The sequence below is a fragment of the Salarias fasciatus genome, chromosome 1 (assembly GCF_902148845.1).
Source record: "Salarias fasciatus chromosome 1, fSalaFa1.1, whole genome shotgun sequence".
Taxonomy (NCBI): domain Eukaryota; kingdom Metazoa; phylum Chordata; class Actinopteri; order Blenniiformes; family Blenniidae; genus Salarias; species Salarias fasciatus.
Window position 1 is genome coordinate 18,018,116 of NC_043745.1, and position 20,013 is coordinate 18,038,128.

The window sequence follows — 20,013 nt, forward strand, 5'->3', positions numbered from 1 at the left end:
TGTCACACCGGGAGGAGACCCCGGGGAAGACTCAGGACACGCTGGAGAGACTATGTCTCTTGGCTGGCCTGGGAACGCCTTGGGATCCTCCCAGAGGAGCTGGAGGAAGTGTCTGGGGACAGGGAAGTCTGGGCATCCCTGCTGAGACTGCTGCCCACGCGACCTGGCCCCGGATAACCGGTGGAAGATGGATGGATGGGTTATGTTAAGGGTAATTTCATATCAGAGGTGAAGATGTCACCTGCTCATCTTTTCTGGGTTTTGTTGACTACAGAACAGAACCTCCTGACTCAAGTTTAATAAAGCACACTCTAATGCTAAATTATTATTATGGCCACCTTTTTTGTCCAGCCCAACATATTAAATGATCATGGAATTATCAGAATTCTGCTCTCTTTTATCACATACACATAGCTCTGCTGCTCGCTTAAAAGGGAAACAAACTTTCCAATAGTATGTGATTTACTGCAAAGAATCATTACAACAAATAATCGATCAATAGAAACATTTCCTTTCTTCTTTTAAGTTTAGTTATTGGCATTTCTGTAGCTACTGTATTAAAATTGTGCCACTGATACTTTTTTTAATGAGATTTCTCAATCAGATTTACAAAAAAAATCCTGAAGTTCTTTAATGAAGCTCACTCCCTTGTATTTACAAAAATCCCTTTAGTCATATTTTCCATGTTGTTGTTTTTTTTTTTTTGGGGGGGGGGGGGGGCTAATGTAAATTTTTACAGAGGTGAATTCCCTTTTTTTTTTTTTTTTTTCATTTGCACAGTCATTCAGCCCCGAACAAAGCCAATCTCTTTTCTGCCCTCCCTTCTCATCTCGTCAGTGATTGGACAGTCAGAGATGTGACCCTCCTCTCTCATGTTCTGCTGTCAGGAGGCCTTATTCAGAAAAAGACGCATGTTTCCATTCATTCCTTTACGCATTCCATTCATGTGCTCTGCGTCGTAATGCTGACCTGCTGGTTTGTTTTCAAACACAAGTCCGTGCACCTCTAGATTCACTCTTGCTTCCTGCACTGTTTCTGTCGGCTCTCCGCTCCTCTGTTTACCCCCCCAGATAACACCCCTCCCTCCCTGGCCTTGCCGTGTTACTCCCAAACCCCTCCCCTCCCTCAGCCTCCCTGCCTGCTTGTCATTGGGTGCTGCGTGGGGTGATGGTTGTGGTTTCTGTCCGTGATATCCCCAGAGCGTGTACCGGCTTATTGCCTCCACTCAGCGTGGCACTGCAGCCTCTGCGGGATAGATGGATCGGTGCTTGTGCATTACTGATGTTTTTATAACGGTATATCAGGGAGAAGCGGTCTCGCCGTTAAAACTGGACTGATGGACTCGAGCTTTGATGTAGATCGAGCCTGTTTTGTCCAGTTTGCTGAGAGCCATCGTATGAAAGTCGCTACACATGACCGGAGAACAGACTTCTCCTTTTTTTTTTAACCGGACTTCAGATTTGCTGACAAGCTGCATTTCTGAGCATTAGCACTCTGCCGCTTCATGCTGAGGTGAGTTACATTAATGTGGTGAGATAACATGAATTCTGGATTTATTATCACACGTGAATGTTGATTTTGGCACAGACTGTACAGTGCTGTGTCTCATAAATGTTGCAGAAATACTGCTTTATTATTTATTTTTTTCACTTTTCTCTATCATATTGATTGTTTATGTTTTCTGGTTCCCTGTTCATCATTATGATAATCAGTAATATTCAGCCGTCTGTTCATAGCACAGCACCACTCCAACTGCAGCATTGCTGCACAATGTAAGGCTGGCTACTACGATGAAACAGCATCACACCCCTGCTGGTGAACAGAGCATACAGTGAGGAACAGTCATTGGGCAGTTCAGCGGTCTGTTGTGTGGCAGGGTGTGTTCCTACAGTGACTGGGATCTTCATGTGGTTCAGAACCTCTCCAGTCTGAAAGCAGTGCCAGGTCATGAGTATGTTAAGGTGTGGTTCAGGATGAAGGGAGAGTGATGGATAGTTGGAGGCTGAAGACATTGAAATACGATGCAGTAATAGACTGAAGCCTGTAGTTGATCCACACTGCACTTTAATAGTGTTTGTGTCTAAACAGATTAATATCTGCTTGTTGAGCTGCTGCCGATAAATATGATGGCTTGTATAAAGATAGATGCAAAAAAGTAGGATGAGGATGAATGCAGTAGATCTTGTTGAATCACTGTTTTAGGATGTTTTGTTTTGAGACAGAAGAATCATCTTAACAATGGAACACAATCATTTTGACTGAACTGTGAGAAAAGCAGCATACACGCCATCTACAAGCAGCGAGGGAGAGATCTGCACAAATCCGGTCATGTGATTCTTGGTCAGCCCTGAGTTATTAGAAAGAGGGAACGGGACAGAGAGTGAGACGGAACAAGAACAAGCTACACAGCTGGAGGAGGAAACGCAAATCAGTTGTTTTTACTGAGTTTACTGTCACTTCTGCGATGTGATATAATGGATCTTACTTTGTGTGCTGGTATTGAGGCTGAAGGGGAGGCTCACTGGAAACATTTCTGGTGACTGACGGAAAAGGTAAAACATGTCTGTTTTCATGGTAACTAACAAATCATCTGACTTCTTTACATTTGAGAATAAAGTGAAGATAAAACATTCAAATAACAGTAAAGAATTGCATTTTCGTCAGTGTTGCTTGTAATGATTAGATGTTGCAACATGAGGGTTTCTGACAGTTAAATCAGCTTCATAATCAGACTAAGGCCTTTTTCCATATTTTTTCAGGGCTTAATTGGCCAATATTGAGAAGAGAGAAGCACTAAACTGATCTAAAGATCTACTTCGCAAAGTAGATAGTGATCTAGCCTGGTCAATCTCAGGGGTGTGGGCATTTGCACATCGTGGTGCTCTCAGGACGTAATCGTGGAAAACATTGTGATGTAACCTTCTTGTTTTAAGTCAACCAAGATTTTTGGACAATCTGCCTATGATCTCAGTATCTGCTGTTTCTTCTGCACCTGAAAACTTTTTCCATCACAGCAGAGGCCCAGCTCATCCTGAGACAGCAACCAAACCTGAGCAACGTGGAACACACCTATGGTTGAAGAGGAAAGGTGACCTGGGAAATCAGAAGGAACTCAGCAACGAAGTACTGGGAAGAAGAACTTCGGCTCATCATGTACTCCCCCCAGAGTCTCCACCGGTGGGGCATCACTCACAGTGAGAGTATGGAGCGGTTAGCTTATGGCCAAGGTATGAAAGGAATTTCTATTTATTGCTGATGATTCCGAGTGACTTTGTGCCGCAGTATAGTTTTCTGTGAAATGTTACTGTGTTTTACACAGGATGTTCATCCTCTTCATATTTGCACCTTTCTACTCATGACTGTAGATTTTTTAGTCATTCACTGTGTAAAGTCTCCTCAGCAAAAGCTCAAACCATCCATCCATCTTCAGTACCACTTCACCCAGTTCAGGGTAACAGGGTGCTGGTCCTAGTTAGGACAGGTTCCCAGAAACTCAAACCAAATTTACCAAACACAGATTAAACATGCCTGTAGGGATCAAAATTGTTTATTCAGAAGGTGGACTACACTTGAATTTATATTCAGTAAAGGCTAAAACAAAACAAAAAAAAAAACAAAGAGGTGATAATGGAAATACTGAGATCACCTTTATTTTTTTTTCAAGAAAAGCAGTGTGATTCTGCATATTGAAAGTATTTGGACAAATCCCGTCTATTTATTTTGGTTAAGAAAAAAATCTCCCTAATTTATTGAGCAAATGTGTCAGCTCATTAAAACAAACAGAAGTAATCAATGCAGAAAATTCTGTAATTACATCAATATTAGTATTTTATTATTGTGATGCATTTGCATAAATGGACGGAACACTTTTCTCATAATTTGATCACAAACTTGAAAAAAATAGATGGATTTAATTAAAAAAAAAATTCAACTGAATTTTTGAATTCAAAGAAACGATTTTTATTTTCAACCGTGTCACATTGTGTCTAAAAGCGAGGACCTGCTGTATTTTGACGTTTTATCACTTATTACGACATGGCAAAATAACATGGGGGTTACAAGGAGCTCATGTTAACAGCAGCGCTAGTAACTGATGCTACATTTTTCATCCATCCATCCATCCATCAAGCCCTCCATCCATCCCTCCATCTATCCATCCATCCGTCCATCCATCCATCCCTGCTCCAGCAGCGTCCTCCGCCCTGCAGTCCTCTCCTCGGCCAGCAGGGGGCGGCACGCTTCCCAGCCGCCGCCTCTTAAATCATTACGTAGTGCAGCCTTTGTGTGTCCTGCGAGCCGCTGACACCGCCCCTCCGGAGGGAGCTATGAGACCGTGGAGACGCCGACTATCGGTTAGCTTTGGCTGGCTGTAAACAAATGAGTATACCGCCACGATGTGCTAAATAGACACCTTTACCCATCCGCACTTTGGTCCGGTGTCCACGTCGGTGTCACCGGCCACCATGTAGCGGAAGCGGCGGCAGGTTTTCGTTGTTTCTGCCCGGCGACGTTGCGGCGGTCGGTTGTTGACAGCGGTCGGACCTGTCAGTGCTTCGGCCGGTGGGCTCGCAGGTATTTTTCTCACTTAGCACCGCGGGCACAATGGTTAGCAGCGGTTAGCGGCACCGTATGAATTAGTTTCGCGTTGCCGGCAAACCGAGCAGCACAGCCAGCAACCGCCGTCTCCCAGGCGCTCGAACATGGCATCGCCCGCAGAGCACGACCTGGCTCTGTCTGAAGCGGACGGCAGCAAGGAGAAGACTCAGGTGTTCGGCATTTTGAGGCTGCAGGAGGACAAATCTGCTGCGGGGGAAAAGGCGAGCGGCAGCAGCGCGACCAGAGGAGGAGGTGGAGGAGGAGGAGGAGATGGGCGATGGCAGGCTCCGATATTCGCTCTGGCCAGGAAAGCCTCCGAGACTATTTCAGGGAGCATTCACGTCCTGCCGAAAGTGTCGGAGCACAGGACGTCGCTGCCAGGGGACTGGACGGTCCAAGGTGGAGTATGATCAGCACCAGGGGGAGGGGAGGGGAGGGGAGGGGAGGGGGCAAAGGTTAATAATGCCAGCGCTGTGTGACTGATAAGACACGTGGCTCAGTCCTGAGCTCATCCTTTGACATTCATTCATTCATTCAATCACTCATTCAGTATATGGCCAACTGCATCATATTGAATGTGTTCAGGTTAACGTGAACACGATGAACCCATTTCTTCATCCCTGCTATCTGTACTACCATCCCCAGCTTGTGGCCAATTGATTTTCCATGCATGCTCCATCATTACTCACTCCATCCCCATCATGTACAGCTGGAAGTGAACTCTCACTGAGCTGTTGTTCTGCACCATCACGCAACTTTACTGCGTGCAGCATCACATGCTCTGATGCAAATGGAAAAGAAGTTCTTTCCTTAGTTCTAGGGGGTTATCATTAGCTGTGCATGCGTTGCTGTGGATTCTCAAATTAGGATTGTGTCGTTTCCAAAAGCTCTCATGTCCCCATTAAACAGTCATAATCTGTGAAGCAGTCGGCATCCTCCCACTCACAGCTAAATATAGTCAGATGGTAGTTTGTTTATTTGATTCAAGTTGGTGATGAGTCATTAAAAGAGTTGAAACTCTTGAAGTTTCATAATCAATTTAGCCTTTTGGGTTATACAACAACTTAAAGGTAAAGAGTTGCCTTTTTCGTATTTTTAATGTTATTATGAATCCAATACATTATGACTCTAATTGACCCAATAGTGAATATAGGAATGTATCGCTAGTTTGTCAAGAGATTTGTAACCACACATTTGCTTTGACCTTTTCTCTGTATCCTATGTAATATGCATAAATTGTTGAGGTCACATGATCTCACAGATAATGAACTGGTTACAGTTTGTTTGTCCTCGTTGTCCTCAGTGTCCCGCCGAGGGCGGCCGTGGGCCTCCAGACAGTCATGCACCTTCCAAAAATCACTTTATGATCTGTCTCCCTCCAGGCCAATCTGAAACAACAATTAAAGCTGTAGTGCAGTGCAGAGGTCTGCAACCTTATGACCAAAGGAGCCACATTTCCCAACAAATCACTGCTAAACTCATTTAGCCCCTAAAATCCGACTAAAGTCGCTACTCAAGTTTTGTATATGACTTTAATATTTTTACAGAAACTGTATCTTACATTGCATTTAGCAAGTTTCAGTGACAATTTTGGATGGTAAACATTTCATTACATTTTCAACTGATTTATCAATTTCACCTTTCTTCTGCAGCAATTTTCTCGACAGTGTTCTGATTTTAGCAGTCCCAACTGTTTTGATTAGTTTTTTTCAAAACAGTTTAGGATGGGGTTTTTTTTTTTCATTTTTTTTTTTTTTAAGGATTTCTTGTAATTTTAGGTTTTTAAGCTGGTTTAGGATTTGTCTCATTTCTTGTGATTTTAGTTATTTTTCCCATTTAAGTTATTGTACCTATTTTTAGCTAAGATGTGAGATAGTTTTCGAATGTGTGACAGTTTTAGAATGTTTTAGTACCTGTAAAATAACTCATGTGTAAGTAACTAGAAATTTTTTTTATTATTATTATTTATTTATTTATTTTTTTGTATAATTTTGTGAAGCTTTCTGGGGCCACTACAGAAGGACTCATGAGCCACATGTGGCTCCAGAGCTGCAGGTTATAGATCTCTGTTGTCGTGCAACCCAATTTTTACCCGGATAGGGCTTTTCTGCTCTTTGGCTACACATTAACCCAGAAGCTCGCATGAAGTGCACTTAAAAGCAGTTGTTGGTGAAAGATTTCCAGCCCTGCTGACGTCACGTCTCGTCTGGGTTAAGATGTTACTGAAGCCATTACAACCACAGTATGGGGACAAATGATACTATAGTGAGATAAAGCAATTTTTGAAAAATTGTGTAACATTTTTTATTTCTAATTAAATGAACCGTTTATAGATGAGGAGCAATGATTTGTTTTCACAGTTTTGTGCTCGAATCTAATCGATATTTTCCTTGATGCAATTTTGTTACAATGCTGAGAAAATATGGAAATACAACCATGTGTCTTGTTTTTCAATTAGATACTCATGACTGAAGTATATTTCCATAATAAGGATGAATAAACTGTTGTTAGGGCAACTGAAATCTATATCAAATAGAATATTTAGAATAAATGAAAATTGATCATTTGGTAGGCATTTTATTCAAACTTCAGTTTAATTGTTGTTTTGTCTTGCAGCTCTCCGAGACCCCATGGCCATGGAGCGAGCCAACCTGTTGAACATGGCGAAGCTGAGTATAAAAGGTCTGATTGAATCTGCTCTGAGCTTTGGGCGAACGCTGGATTCGGACTACCCACCTCTCCAGCAGTTCTTTGTGGTCATGGAGCACTGTCTCAAACACGGGCTCAGAGGTGAGACGGCAGCATTCAGCCAGTCATTTATTCATACTTTCATTGCAACATGTTCAGACTTGGAACCTGGATGTAAGAGTTTGTCTTCTGTGCCGTATGTACTTTTTTTTTTAACTCCTATGTGTGTCTGACTGAGAAGTGTCTCTCTATATCTTTGTACTACGTCTCTGTAGTAAAGAAGTCCTTCCTGGGATTTAACAAGTCACTGTGGGGTCCTCTGGAGCTGGTGGAGAAGCTGTGTCCTGAAGCAGCAGAGATCTCAGCCTCTGTTCGAGATCTGCCGGGACTGAAGTAAGTTATACATTCATGTGCTCACACAGCCCGTCCAAACTCTCCAGGGGGATTAACATGAGCGCTGGCTGAAACACACTTAAGGGCAGGAGTAACATGAGTGTGTCACCTGAGTCGACAGGGAAGTACCTGTGTTTTATTTACTTTCAGTTCACCTTTCCACTCCCTGCTGCTTCACTTCTCAGTTTCATTCACTTTCACTTTACCCTTCTTCTGCCTAGGTTCATTTTCCAAACATGTGAGAAGCAGGTGTTAAAAGTAAATGTGTTCTCCGTTTTGTGCAGGACTCACCTCACAAGGAAATACTGTTATTTCTAGTAATTACTCGAAATAACACAGTAGTGCAGTCCTTTGTTTGACTTTTACAGTGAGGATCAGTAGCGGTTCAGACATTAGGGAAGTGGGCTTGTAACCAGAATGTAACTCGTTGGAAGGCTGCTGTCGACCGATCACATGATTATCTGTTGTAGACTGTGGAAAGGAGCCTCAAAAGCACCCCAGTGTTGAACTTTTACTGTAAATGTGATGATGGATGCACATGAGTGTTGTCAGTGTCAAAGGCTGATGATGAAATTATTGACATCAAACTATTGACCTCAAGTGGTGCGTCCTCAACCCAATACAGTCTTAAGGCAGGATCCAGCAGCAAACACTTAACTTTGGATTCAGTTGAAGGTATTTTCTCTCTTTCATCTTTCATATGTGTCAAATGTTTTTGCTCTGCATTGTTGTTTGGTTGGAATCATACTATAAACTGAAGAAAACAAAACAGAATTAAAATGATTAAACTGAAATCATATTAATTTGTGCACATAGTTTCCGTGCTGCTGTCCACCTCGCCCACTTCTCAGACATGAAGTCACAGCCCCTCTGGGCAGGAAATCAGCAAGGAAGAATTCTGACTTTTTGTGATGCAGCGAAATGAGGAACAGTTGTGTTGTTTCAGATGGAGAACTGAGTCTGCTTCCTCTGAAGCTGCTGAGTCAGGCCAGCAGACATGTAGCAAAGCAGGACTTCAGAGACAGAATGCAGCCTGAAAGCTGAAATACCAGATCATTTAAACTGTGTCCCAGCCAGCCGTTATCAGAGCTCAGCTTCTGAGACACAAAACCTTTAACAGAGGAACAGTTAGTAGTCATGAAAAACTCTAAATCTTAGTACACTTCACCAAAAAAATAGGACCTCTCGTGACAGAAAAATAGAACTCCACTTCTGGGATCAATTTGTTTTCCTCTTTAGTGTTAAACTTGATCATGTCTGTGTCTGTGTGTGTGTGTGTCTGTGTGTGTTTTAGGACTCCGTTAGGCAGAGCAAGAGCATGGCTGCGTTTGGCTCTCATGCAGAAACGACTGGCCGATTACCTGCGACTCCTCATCACCAGAAAAGACTTGCTCAGGTTCGTACAGGATAATGCAGTTATATTTGTTTTTTTCCCCAAGTTAAAAAAGAAGAAAACTTAGCTGCACAATAGGAAAATGTCACATAAGAAGCCGTTGTGTATTCCTCCTCAGTGATTTCTATGAGCATTCAGCACTGATGCTGGAGGAGGAGGGCGCAGTGATCGTGGGCCTGCTGGTGGGCCTCAATGTCATTGATGCTAACCTGTGTGTGAAAGGTGAAGACCTGGACTCTCAGGTAAACATCACAAGTTAGTGCTGTCCTGTCACCGTTCTACGGCTTCAGTGAAAACATCTTGACTGAAATACTTGTCACATGAGGTGATTGTGAAATTGAGAATCATTCCAGCGAACATTTGCATTAAAAAAATGGAGACAGACTTTACTAATTAGAGCAGAAAGGAATGCAGTCCCAGACCATTACCAGCAGAGTCCAAATCAGAAAAAAATGTATATATCCCCGAGGGGCAGTTCAGTGGACAAAGAGCAGCACATTAAAAGGAAAAGCAAGAACAAAATAACATGGTAAAATAATAATTAAAAAACAAAGTTTATGTCAGTCAATAACATAATATTATTGTTCAAACGTAACCAGGACAAGCAAAGTGTTATGGAATTGACCGCAATGTAAAGGTAAAAAAAAAGGTAAACATCTCATATTTAGAGCTGCAGTTCATCATTATTGGTAGTTCTACCTTCTTGAATGGTAAAAGTGCAGAATGTCACAAGTAACTAACACAACACCCTTAATTTACCTTTAATTACCCTTAAACAAAAAAAAGCAAAACAAAAAACTTCAGTCCCATTGTGTTTATTTCTTCTGGGATCTAATATGTGCCCTCGCATAACTGTAAACATCTTAGAATGTCTGAAAGTTTTTCAGTGGATTTAAATGGCTTAATGATGGATGAGTCATCTATTCAAATCAATACTTGTGTAATCATTGTGTGTGTGTCAGGCATGCCGTCCACCAGTCTTCAGGAGTATTAACTCTTTTTCGAAATGTTTTTCATTTGAGGTCGGGGTGATCGACTTCTCCATGTATCTGAAGAACGATATCGATGATTACAGGAGTGAAGAGAGGTACTATTTGCTGTCGCCTGCACACTGGTTTTTACAACACAGCTTCTGTCAATAAATATGATGCAGAGTGCTTGTTTTCTATCTGTTTCCATGACAACAGGAATAGCCAAATTGCATCCATCTTGGATCAGAAGAACTACGTAGAAGAACTGAATCGACAGCTAAAGTAAGACTTTAAGGATTTCTTCAGAGTTTTCCTGATCACGTTGCTGAAATTCCCCTGAAGAGTACATTTTCCATTTGAATTCACTCTGTATGAATTGTGTCTGTGTGCAGCTCCACGGTTCACGGCCTTCAGGGCAGAGTCGACTCTCTGGAGAAATCCAACTCGAAACTCATCGAGGAGGTGAGAGCCGCAGCCTGGTCCCTGGAGTTAATCTGACATCATGGCCGAAGCTCATCTGCTGGTTGTTGTTCAGCTCGGATGCTGTTTAGACAAAGTTTGCTTAGCTGTAGTCAGGTGTTTGATAATCAGTGTCAAACTCTGAAATTGGTCAGCTGCGTTCCTTTAAGTCATTCCTCATGTGCATGCTTGTTTGTTTTTTTTCCCCCCACAGTTAGCCATAGCCAAGAACAACATCATCAAACTGCAAGAAGAAAATCAGCAGCTCAGGGGTGAAAACAGTCTGATTCTGCTAAAGACACAACAGCATTTAGAGGTACTTAAAACTTTTCTTTCAAAATTAAAACTTTTTTTTTGATATAAAGAAATATTAAATGATTTTTTTCTTTTTTTAAACTAGTTTTAGGTGACCTGTCATCTTTGAACTCCCATCTTGTTGGATAGAGCCAGCCACACAGCTGATGCTTTCTGCTGCTGTTTTCTCAGGTAACTCAAGGTGACGTGTCAGTGGAGAGAGACACATACAAACAGTCCCGTCAGGGTCTGGATGAGATGTACAACGAAGCCCGACGACAGCTGAAGGAGGAATGTCAGCTGAGACAGGTCAAGCCGCCGCTGTGTGTGGAGTGCTTCACTTAAATATTAGTAAAATCTCTGTAATAACATCAAATTGTGTGCATTTTGTGTTAGGATGTGGAGAATGAGCTGGTTGTCCAAGTGTCCATGAAGCAAGAGATGGAGCTCGCCATGAAACTTCTGGAAAAAGATATTCATGAAAAACAGGTTAACAGTCTGTCTGATTGTTTTTCTACTGGTTCATCTGCTGAAATATGAAAGGAGACTTGAATTTTGCTTTTCACAGGTCGACTGAGTTGAGTTTTAGTCCAAGTGGGTGTGTCTGTGGCAAAAGCAAAACTAAACCGGGCCACAGTTAAGAGGCGGTGAGGCTCCCTGTGATTGGTCTCGACAGAAAAGCTGCTTTGAAAGCAGTGGCACCAAACCGCCGTGGCTCATTTACGATTTTGCCTGAACTGAATTCATCCTCGAATCGGCATTAACCTGCGTTAAGAGGGGAAAGTGGAAAATCTGGAGCTTGATGGCTTTGTTCATGTTGAGGCTGAAGCAGTCATTTCTGAGATGTGTTTAGATATTTGTGGCTGCTGTGCCAGTGTCCGGCCTCTCACCACCAACCTGTGAATTCTGCCATATAAATGCCTCCAGTGGCATTTGAAGCCCAGCTGCTACTTCAGCTGCAGCATCATTTCAGCTGAGATAAGTCACCTGTCACCCTGCAGACTGTCAGCGGCCTTTTAATAGCAGAGTTATGTAATTTATTTTGCTCAGCATTTCTTGTAATTTCTAAGTCGAAGTTGAGCGTTTGATTTTTGATCAACAGGACACGCTGATCGGACTGCGCCACCAGCTGGATGAGGTCAAAGCCATCAATGTAGAAATGTACCAGAAGATGCAGGTACAGGCACAAACATGTTTATGAGATTGAGAGATGGAGATTTGGTGTAAACCTCGCTCTGTGTGACTCATCAAGGCTCACTTTTTCTTTTTCAGTCGTCTGATGAGGAGATGAAGAAAAAGAACGATATGATCACCCGTCTGGAGGAAAAGACCAATCAGATCACTGCCACCATGAAGCAGCTGGAGCAAAGGTGAGAAGCTCTTTCAACATGAAGCACACTAATCAGGCCTTTTTGTCCCGTGTGGCCTCCTCAGTGCATCCAGCACCTGCAGGTTTCTGCCGATCTTGTTTATATGCAGACTCTTTGGAGAATGCTGTCAGTGTGCTTGACTTTCCACTTTCACTGTAAATCAGTTTTATCTTCTTTCTTGCTGGAGAGGCCTGGGACAAAACGTGGGGGAAATTTGTTTTCTTTGTCATCAGGGTTTCCACAAGAAAATTGGCCGTAGACTGACTTTAGATTTTCTGCAGTTTTTTTTTTTTACCTTAACTGTGTATCCATTAGCTTTACAGTACCAAACAAACTTTTACTCAATGAAGACATAATTGGTATGAATTAGCTTCATAATCAAGATTTTGCGTTTATATCCATAAAGTGTTTCGTGTGTTTTGCTTCCTGAAGTCCCGAAGCCTTTGGCTCTGGAGAGCAATATAAAGTCCCTTCGGGTCTCTTGAGGCTGAAGCTGGAAAAGATGAGAGCTGCAAATGTATCGAGTCACTCTCATTAATACATCCGGCCCACTCAGGGGAGGACTCTTTATGTCGTTGTTTTTTTTTTTTTTTGTTCCAGGCATAAAGACGATGACTAGCTAGTGGACTAGTTGAAGGCTTCAGTCCTTCAGCGTCCTGAATAAGCAGCTATGATCATTTCACAATATCATTATATGTGATAAATTTGGCTTCTGGTTTTGAAAAATAATAATTTTTCTTGTAGAAACCCTGAAGGTACATCGCAGATATTGTCACGCATGCTCCGTTTTCTCCTACATTGCATCGTGCGCTGTGCTGAGTGTTTGTCACGGTGCAGCTGTCGGCTTTTTCACTGAAGCTTTTTGATCCCTCCTCGTCCCATTGTCTCCCAATCAACAAGGTCCATCGCCCCCCTCCCCTCTCCCATTGATTTCAGTCTCTTTCATTCTGTTTGTAGTTGGTTATTAATCTTCTTTTCCTGCTCTGAAGGTGTACATAGATGGAAGCTGTAGAGCACAGACTCCTGTGTTTATAAGCCAAGGCTTTTCTCATCAATGCAGCTGAAATGTATTAAAAAAAAAGATGAAAACAAAGTTATTGATCCAAAAATCAAACATGCTAACTACTATAGATAGAACAAAACAGATGATTATTGTTGTGACTGCTTGTTTAGCTCATGCTTAAATCCTCTGTGTTGATAAAGTAGTTCTCTGAAGAAGTTTTTCTTCTATCATTACTTTCCCCTCTTCCTCACAGCTTCCTCTCATTACCCAGCACTGACCATGAAAGAGAAACGTATCCAGCCTTTAGAAATCTGATTACAGGGTGAAACCGGCAGTCTGAAATCAGATTTCTGTGCTTTAACACCTTTCATCTTTCAATTACATCTCCTGCCATGCTTGTGATGTTAAAGATTCACAGAAAAGTGTTCAGTGTATCCGGGCCTATTTAGAAGACTGATGTATTGACATCCTTTCTCCCTTCCTTTCTTCCCTCCGTCCTTTCTCCTTTTTGTTGGTCTATTTTATTCCACCCATCCATCCATTTTGCTCTCCTGAAACCTCCATGTTTGGATTTTGGTTGTTGATTTTCTCCTTGCTTCTGTGCGCAGTGATAAGGATCTGCTCAGCCAGACCAGAACGCTTGCTATGTCGTTTGTTAAGTGTGCCAGCACAGACACAGAGCACCAATACAAGCTAGTCAAGGACATCTCCTTCTGAGGACGTGCACGCAGAAACAAGTGGACTCGACTTAAAGCAACATTCCGGTTTTGTTTTGTCACGTTGAGGTGTTTTTCGTGACAGTGAGAGCTGCCACCCAATCGGGTCGACACTGGGCGGCACGATTAGTTTAGTTCCAGAAACACCAACATCAGCAGCATCCTGTCCTTCACAGAGGTCATTGGGGTTACTTTCAGTCAACTTTGGTTCACTCAGATGGTCACAGGTTTGTGCAAAGTCAGAAAAATGTCTTTTAGCATCACAAGCAGTCGAGCCGGACACCAGACTTTGAATATTCTAACAGTTTTACTCTAACAGAGCCTGAAGCTGTATTTTCACATTACTTTAAATCTTCACTCAGTACATACAAATTCTCGATATTCTTCCTGTCTCCAGCTGTCAGTTAATATGCAGTGACACTGACAGTAATGATTCTAGACTGTTTAGACGTCGTCGTCGTTGTCGTCGTCGTTGATCACGCTGAGTTAGAATGGATCCCACAGGTTTCCAGCTCTTGGTCACAACTGCTGAGCGGTTTCCTCTGACCACACGCCGAGGCTCCAGTGACTGTTGGTGCAATGTAGTGAATAGGATGCAGTGTTCTTTCTTTGAAGCCTTCCTGTGCTTTGCTGTTTAAATATAGAATAATACAGAATGTGGGAGCTGTTTGTGAATCATATACAGATGTTAAGTCACTAATCACTAATCTCCCTCTATTAGGAGAAACTCCACTGTGCTCTTGTCAGCAAAATAATGTCAGAGATCCTTGGGGACTCTTAAATATGGTGACTTAATGATGACTAAAATACAAAAAAAACATATATTTAAAAATATAGGAGTAAAGTCAGTTTTTGGGACTCGAGTTGCAACTGCAGCTTTCATATTTTGAGGTGATTTTTATTTTTCTTCTGTTGTTGTTGTGCAGTAGTCGACACAGTTCAGGTCACAAACCGGTAAACGGCAGCGAGATGATCCTCTGCTGCTCAGCCAGGTTCACCACAGACAGGAGTGTGTCTGTGCAGCTTTCTGTTTAATGCGTTGCCAGTTTGCTCTGCATGTGTCGCTCCTCCCGATCTGCCCCCACTTGCTCCCGGGCACGCAGTACGGAGCGGTAGATTAAGTTCGTGGACACTACTGTGTGCTGTTTGTCATCTCTGACAAATATCTCTATTGTGTTTCAAACTAGACGGTGGGATTGTCAGAAAACTGAAACGCAGAGGAGGCGGACATCAATTTCAAAATGTAAAATTTTAACTCCCAGAAAACATGGCAGAGAGTGAAATATAGAACGCGGTAGTTTAAAATGGAGGCAAACCTCCTCTCCTTCCTGCTCTTTGTCCTCCTTATAATTTACATTAGTAGGATATCTGGGTGGAAACAGCGAAGTGGGACGTTTTAGGACTGAACTGAACGTCTGTTTTGTGCAGAACAGACAGACGACCCTCCTGTAAACACATGTAGGAAGAACTGCGCTTTGGTGTTTGTCATTTAATGACTTTTGTGATACAGCAGGAAGTGACCATTCTACCTATTCTAACTCCACGTTCATAATGATCTCAGTTTGTAGAGGAATGAACACTGAGTACGGCTGTATACTACTATTGTCTTTTACCACCGTGATCAATAAAGTTAGATGTTTTGAAAGTGCTGGGCCCAGCTGAGTTTTGTTGGTCATATTCAAAGTTAAATTATTTATATTCAGAGCAACACAATCAGATGAGAATCAGAAGGTTTGTGTCCTTCAGGCTGGTTGCTCTTTAGTGTCTTCTTCTTCTCCTCCTTCTCCTCCTTCTCCTTCTCCTTCTCCTCCTTCTCTCCTTCTCCTTCTCCTCCTCCTCCTTCTTCTTCTTCTTCTTCTTCTTCTTCTTCTTCTTCTTCTTCTTCTTCTTCTTCTTCTTCTTCTTCTTCTTCTTCTTCTTCTTCTTCTTCTTCTTCTTCTTCTTCTTCTTCTTCTTCTTCTTCTTCTTCTTCTTCTTCTTCTTCTTCTTCTTCTTCTTCTTCTTCTTCTTCTTCTCCTTCTTCTTCTCTTCTTCTTCTTCTTCTTCTTCTTCTTCTTCTTCTTCTTCTTCTTCTTCTTCTTCTCTCCTTCTCCTTCTCCTCCTTCTCCTTCTCCTCTACATTTAGTTGCTAAAAGCATCTTTCCCTCATTTCATTTTTTGTCCATCTTTATTTATGGAGTCTTCACCTTTTTGCATTATTTACTGCTCTAGTGTGAATCCAAATTATTCATGTCTCCCACCTTTTTTTTTTTTTTTTTTGCACACCCTCAACTTTTACTTTCTGGAGGTGTAGGAGTGCAAATCCGAGCACCTTCCGTTCCCCCGCCCTGAGCCGTACGTCCTTCATCTCAACCCCGGAGTCTTCCCCTCCCTACTGTCTCCCTCGGTTGTTTTCTCCCCCCTCAGCCACCCAGCCGCCCACCCATCCATCCCAGTTTTTTCTCTCCATGGTCCTGAGTTTGTTCCTGGTTATAATGGTGCAGATTACAGGAGGCAGAGAAGCACCGCACCTCGGCCGAGGAAGGAACCAGGCGCTTCAAGTTGGACTTTGCCAACAAGGCCGACAGCCTGCAGAGGCAGATTGAACAGAGAGAAAAGCAGCTGTAAGTAAAACTGTGACACGTGAAAACACACACACACACACACACCATAGAGATGTTGTGCTAAGGATCAAGTGTTCAATATTTACCCAATTAAATAGCGAACTGATAATTGAAGTATCACTATTAGTTTTTGTTGAAATTCACTTAAAGGAAGCAAAAACAAACTGGCAGACTGGGTTCTCATGTGTTTTATTTGTGTTTATCTTCTTAACTCCTGAAATGAGTCGGTGTTTGTATGATATGTTGTACCCACAGCCAGCAGCTGGAAACGGATCTAAAGATAGAGAGGGAGTGGAGACAGACGTTACAGAATGATCTGGGCCGAGAGCGAGACGCTGTAGCTCAGCTCAGCACCGAGGCGCTGCAGATCAACGGACTGAAAAAAGTAAGAATAGAGAAAATAGAAGCAGTATCATAAAGAATGATCTGAATGTCTTGTGTGTCTAACAAAATCCCTGGTGTGTGTGTGTGTGTGTGCTTCTGTTGGTGATTTCCTTCCTGGTTTTCCAGGAGTTTCATCGTCTCCAGGATGAAAACATTCAGCTGAAGTCCATCTGTGAAGACCAGGAACAAGCTCTGGAGGAGCTCGGCTCAAAACTCAGCGAGTAAGTCGAGCCAGTCTCACGTACAAAAAAACCTGAGTCCAATAAATGAACGCACTGGGCAGTTTCTTCAGGTCTGTTCTACATTCTAAAGTGTGTTAATGTGGTTTTATCTGACCTGATTTTGACAACTTCAGAGCAGACAGAGACTCGGGTTATTCCAGTGAAGGGAAGGCTCATATAGACCTATTCATCCAAAGGATAGAAATTTAAACTATAAGATGAGCCGCAGTGGGAGACTGACAATTTAATTTGTTTACCTGTTTGTTTCCGTTTATAGATCCAAGATGAAGATTGAGGACATCAAAGAAGCCAACAAAGCTCTTCAGGTAAAGCAGCAGAAGGAATCATGGATTTGTTTTTCCTTGGTGTCGTCAGCAAAGGCTGATTTGTGTATCGTTCATGTCTGCTGCTTTCTTGTATTCAATGTGAACTAAACGATGACCTGTTGTTGCAGGGAGGCCAGGTTTGGTTAAAGGACAAAGAAGCTACTCACTGCAAGCTGTGTGAGAAAGAATTTTCCATCTCAAGACGAAAGGTCAGTCCTCCTCCTACCCCACATGACAAATTTACACTGGAAGTCAGTAAAACACCAGCAGGAGAAACGATTTCGACTACTTTCTGTGAACTCACATATGAAGTTGTGGTTTTGAACATAAGTAGTTCTGAATTAAGCAGAAGAATTAAACCCCCAGCAGTGACGGCGTGGCTCGTTCTCTCTGTTCTCAGCACCACTGCAGGAACTGTGGGGAGATTTTCTGCAACAGCTGCTCTGACAATGAACTTCCTCTGCCGGTGTCTCCCAAACCGGTCCGAGTCTGTGACACCTGCCACGCCCTCCTCCTTCAGCGGTGCTCCTCCAACCCAACGTGAGACGTGCTGCTGCCGGGAAAGCTCCACAGTTATTTAAGCTCAGACTTGTTACCTATCAGCTCTCCAGTGCGTCACTATCTGCTGCTCGGAGTGAAACACATGCATTAACGATCACACCTGAAGTCAGGCACAAACAAAGTGCAGCAGCTCCTGTATCACACTGATCACTTCCTCTGCTTAGAGGAAGCAGAGTGTCTGCTTTGACATGGCTTAAACTTTGACTGTTAGAAGATTTTCTATCATAAATATGCACCACTTCTTAGAACCACTTCATTTACTTTAAATGTGGACATGAAGTCACATTTTACAGCTACACAAAAAGAAACAGTCCAAACTAAGGTGAAACATGAAGAGAAAAGATTAAACTTCAGCGGTTCAGGTCATGGTGCAGGGGGCTCAATGATAACAAAGAAAACTTCTCAAAAGGTCTAATGTGAACACATGATGATGAACATCAGGTCTGCTGTGCTTCCAACACACAGGTGCTGATCAGCAGGTACGGTTTGGTGGCCGAAAGTGAAACTGCATCAACTTCGGCGACTAAATGGAGATGGTGTTCTGAACCTCTAGTTTAATTTCATTTTCCATCATCATAAAACGCATCGATCCTCGAGCTCCCCTCACTTCTCCATGCATCACAATGGCCTTGTTACTATTGTTACTATTGAATGGGACTAAAAAGCACCTTCTGGGGCAGCATATACACAGGCGGCAACAATCATGCCACAGCTACTGGCTACAGGGTGATATGTACGAAATCAAAATTAAAACATTTAGGGTAGGACTATTATTTCGTCATATTTTGGAAATTAAATGTGCACTAATTGAATTGCTAAACATGGAAGCATTGAAGATGCATTTCACTGCATGTGAATCCCAACCCAACGGCCCTTCACGATAATGAACTTGTAGAAATTCAGTGGTTCACACTCTGAAACCCTCTGATCTCCAGCAGCCACAATTGGTTTTGTTTGTACAGATGAATCCCTAGAAAGAAAAAAAAAATTCTGGACACATCTGTACTTTGATTACGGCACTTCCTCTAATTACTGTAACTTTACCCCCCGGCAGGTGAAATTCTGCTAACAGCCTGCCTCCTCGTCAGTATGTGGCCTTGAAATACACTGAAATGAAACCTTGTTTTTTTTTTCTCTCTCTTCAAACTGTACGACCGCCACTCGTGCCTGTGTATATGCAGTGAGCACCACCTGCTTTATCTTCTCATGTTGCCAAAAGGAGCTCGGCATTTCAGTAGCTCTGAAGAGACAGTCCAACACATTTCTGAGTAGCACACTTCAGCGTTTCTCTGAGACACTAACGCAGCGGACGCTGCTCCGGGGACCAAGGGGAGCGACGGCCCGGTGCAGTCGGCGTCAGCCTGGCTTCTTCTCACAGCAGCACTTCAGCGGTGGACAGGCCGGACTGCTGCCACTTCTGACAACTTTACCACAATGTATTTCTGAGTACTTTGCCAATCACTTGAGTATTTATGATCGATTTGTACTTGGAAGCTGAACTGTCCCTAAACACTTGAAGTCAGTCGAACTCAAACATCATGGGGAGAAAAAAAAAATCACTGTTTACTGCTGCTCCATTCCTGAGAGGGAAGTTTGAAACTCTAAAACTTTAAAATCAGGATTCAGTCCTGTGGTTTTTTTGTGTCGTCAGACTGACTGGAGGCTGTTGGTCTTCAGTGATGGGTTAGTGATTCCAGTACCTCTGTATTCTGCTTTTGTATGTTCAATGTTTACAATCTAAGAACTGGAAAGATTCATTCCGACAAACATGAGAACAGTACTGGGTTCATCATGAGCTACAAATGTTTCTGAACTGAACCCGGGCTGATCAGTTTCTGTGCACCACTCTTGTAAATCCCTCCCAACTTTTAGTGGGACTTGTACAGCGTTGGACTGTATGTTGTGTATAAATACTGAGAACTGTGGCACCTGAGCTGACGACATCCTGCCAGTTCATCGACTCGACTGCCAACAGTCTGTTGCCTTCACTGTGTAGCAGTTTGAATAAATCAAGTTACAGATGAAAGGATGATTT

The 20,013-nt window shown here is 42.7% G+C and overlaps 1 protein-coding gene across 4 annotated transcripts; it reads left to right on the top strand.

The window, feature by feature from the left end:
• The first annotated feature begins 3,081 nt into the window (after positions 1–3,081).
• Positions 3,082–20,011, top strand: rufy2 (RUN and FYVE domain containing 2). 4 transcript variants are annotated; one of them, XM_030117564.1, is made up of 19 exons: positions 3,082–3,227; positions 7,213–7,386; positions 7,560–7,677; positions 8,972–9,073; positions 9,189–9,312; positions 10,093–10,157; positions 10,258–10,323; positions 10,434–10,503; positions 10,715–10,816; positions 10,987–11,103; positions 11,191–11,283; positions 11,897–11,971; positions 12,067–12,164; positions 16,367–16,486; positions 16,742–16,871; positions 16,997–17,091; positions 17,369–17,417; positions 17,546–17,626; positions 17,818–20,011. In XM_030117564.1, exons 1-19 carry the CDS (start codon positions 3,152–3,154, stop codon positions 17,959–17,961), a joined length of 1,899 nt encoding a protein of 632 aa, XP_029973424.1. In that variant the 5' UTR covers positions 3,082–3,151; the 3' UTR covers positions 17,962–20,011. The 4 variants fall into 4 exon arrangements, with proteins under 4 accessions (XP_029973424.1, XP_029973301.1, XP_029973370.1 ...); XM_030117441.1 differs by lacking the exon at positions 3,082–3,227 and adding an exon at positions 4,267–4,995; XM_030117510.1 differs by lacking the exon at positions 3,082–3,227 and adding an exon at positions 4,267–4,995 and having other exon boundaries at positions 10,987–11,085.
• Positions 20,012–20,013: the final 2 nt, after the last annotated feature.

Excerpts from the sequence above, each read along its gene's own strand:
- rufy2 (XM_030117441.1), top strand. The coding sequence starts at position 4,701 with ATGGCATCGCCCGCAGAGCACGACCTGGCTCTGTCTGAAGCGGACGGC. Across the intron at positions 10,817-10,986 it reads AGACACAACAGCATTTAGAG|GTAACTCAAGGTGACGTGTC; the intron begins GTACTTAAAACT and ends CTGTTTTCTCAG. Across the intron at positions 11,284-11,896 it reads AAGATATTCATGAAAAACAG|GACACGCTGATCGGACTGCG; the intron begins GTTAACAGTCTG and ends TTTGATCAACAG.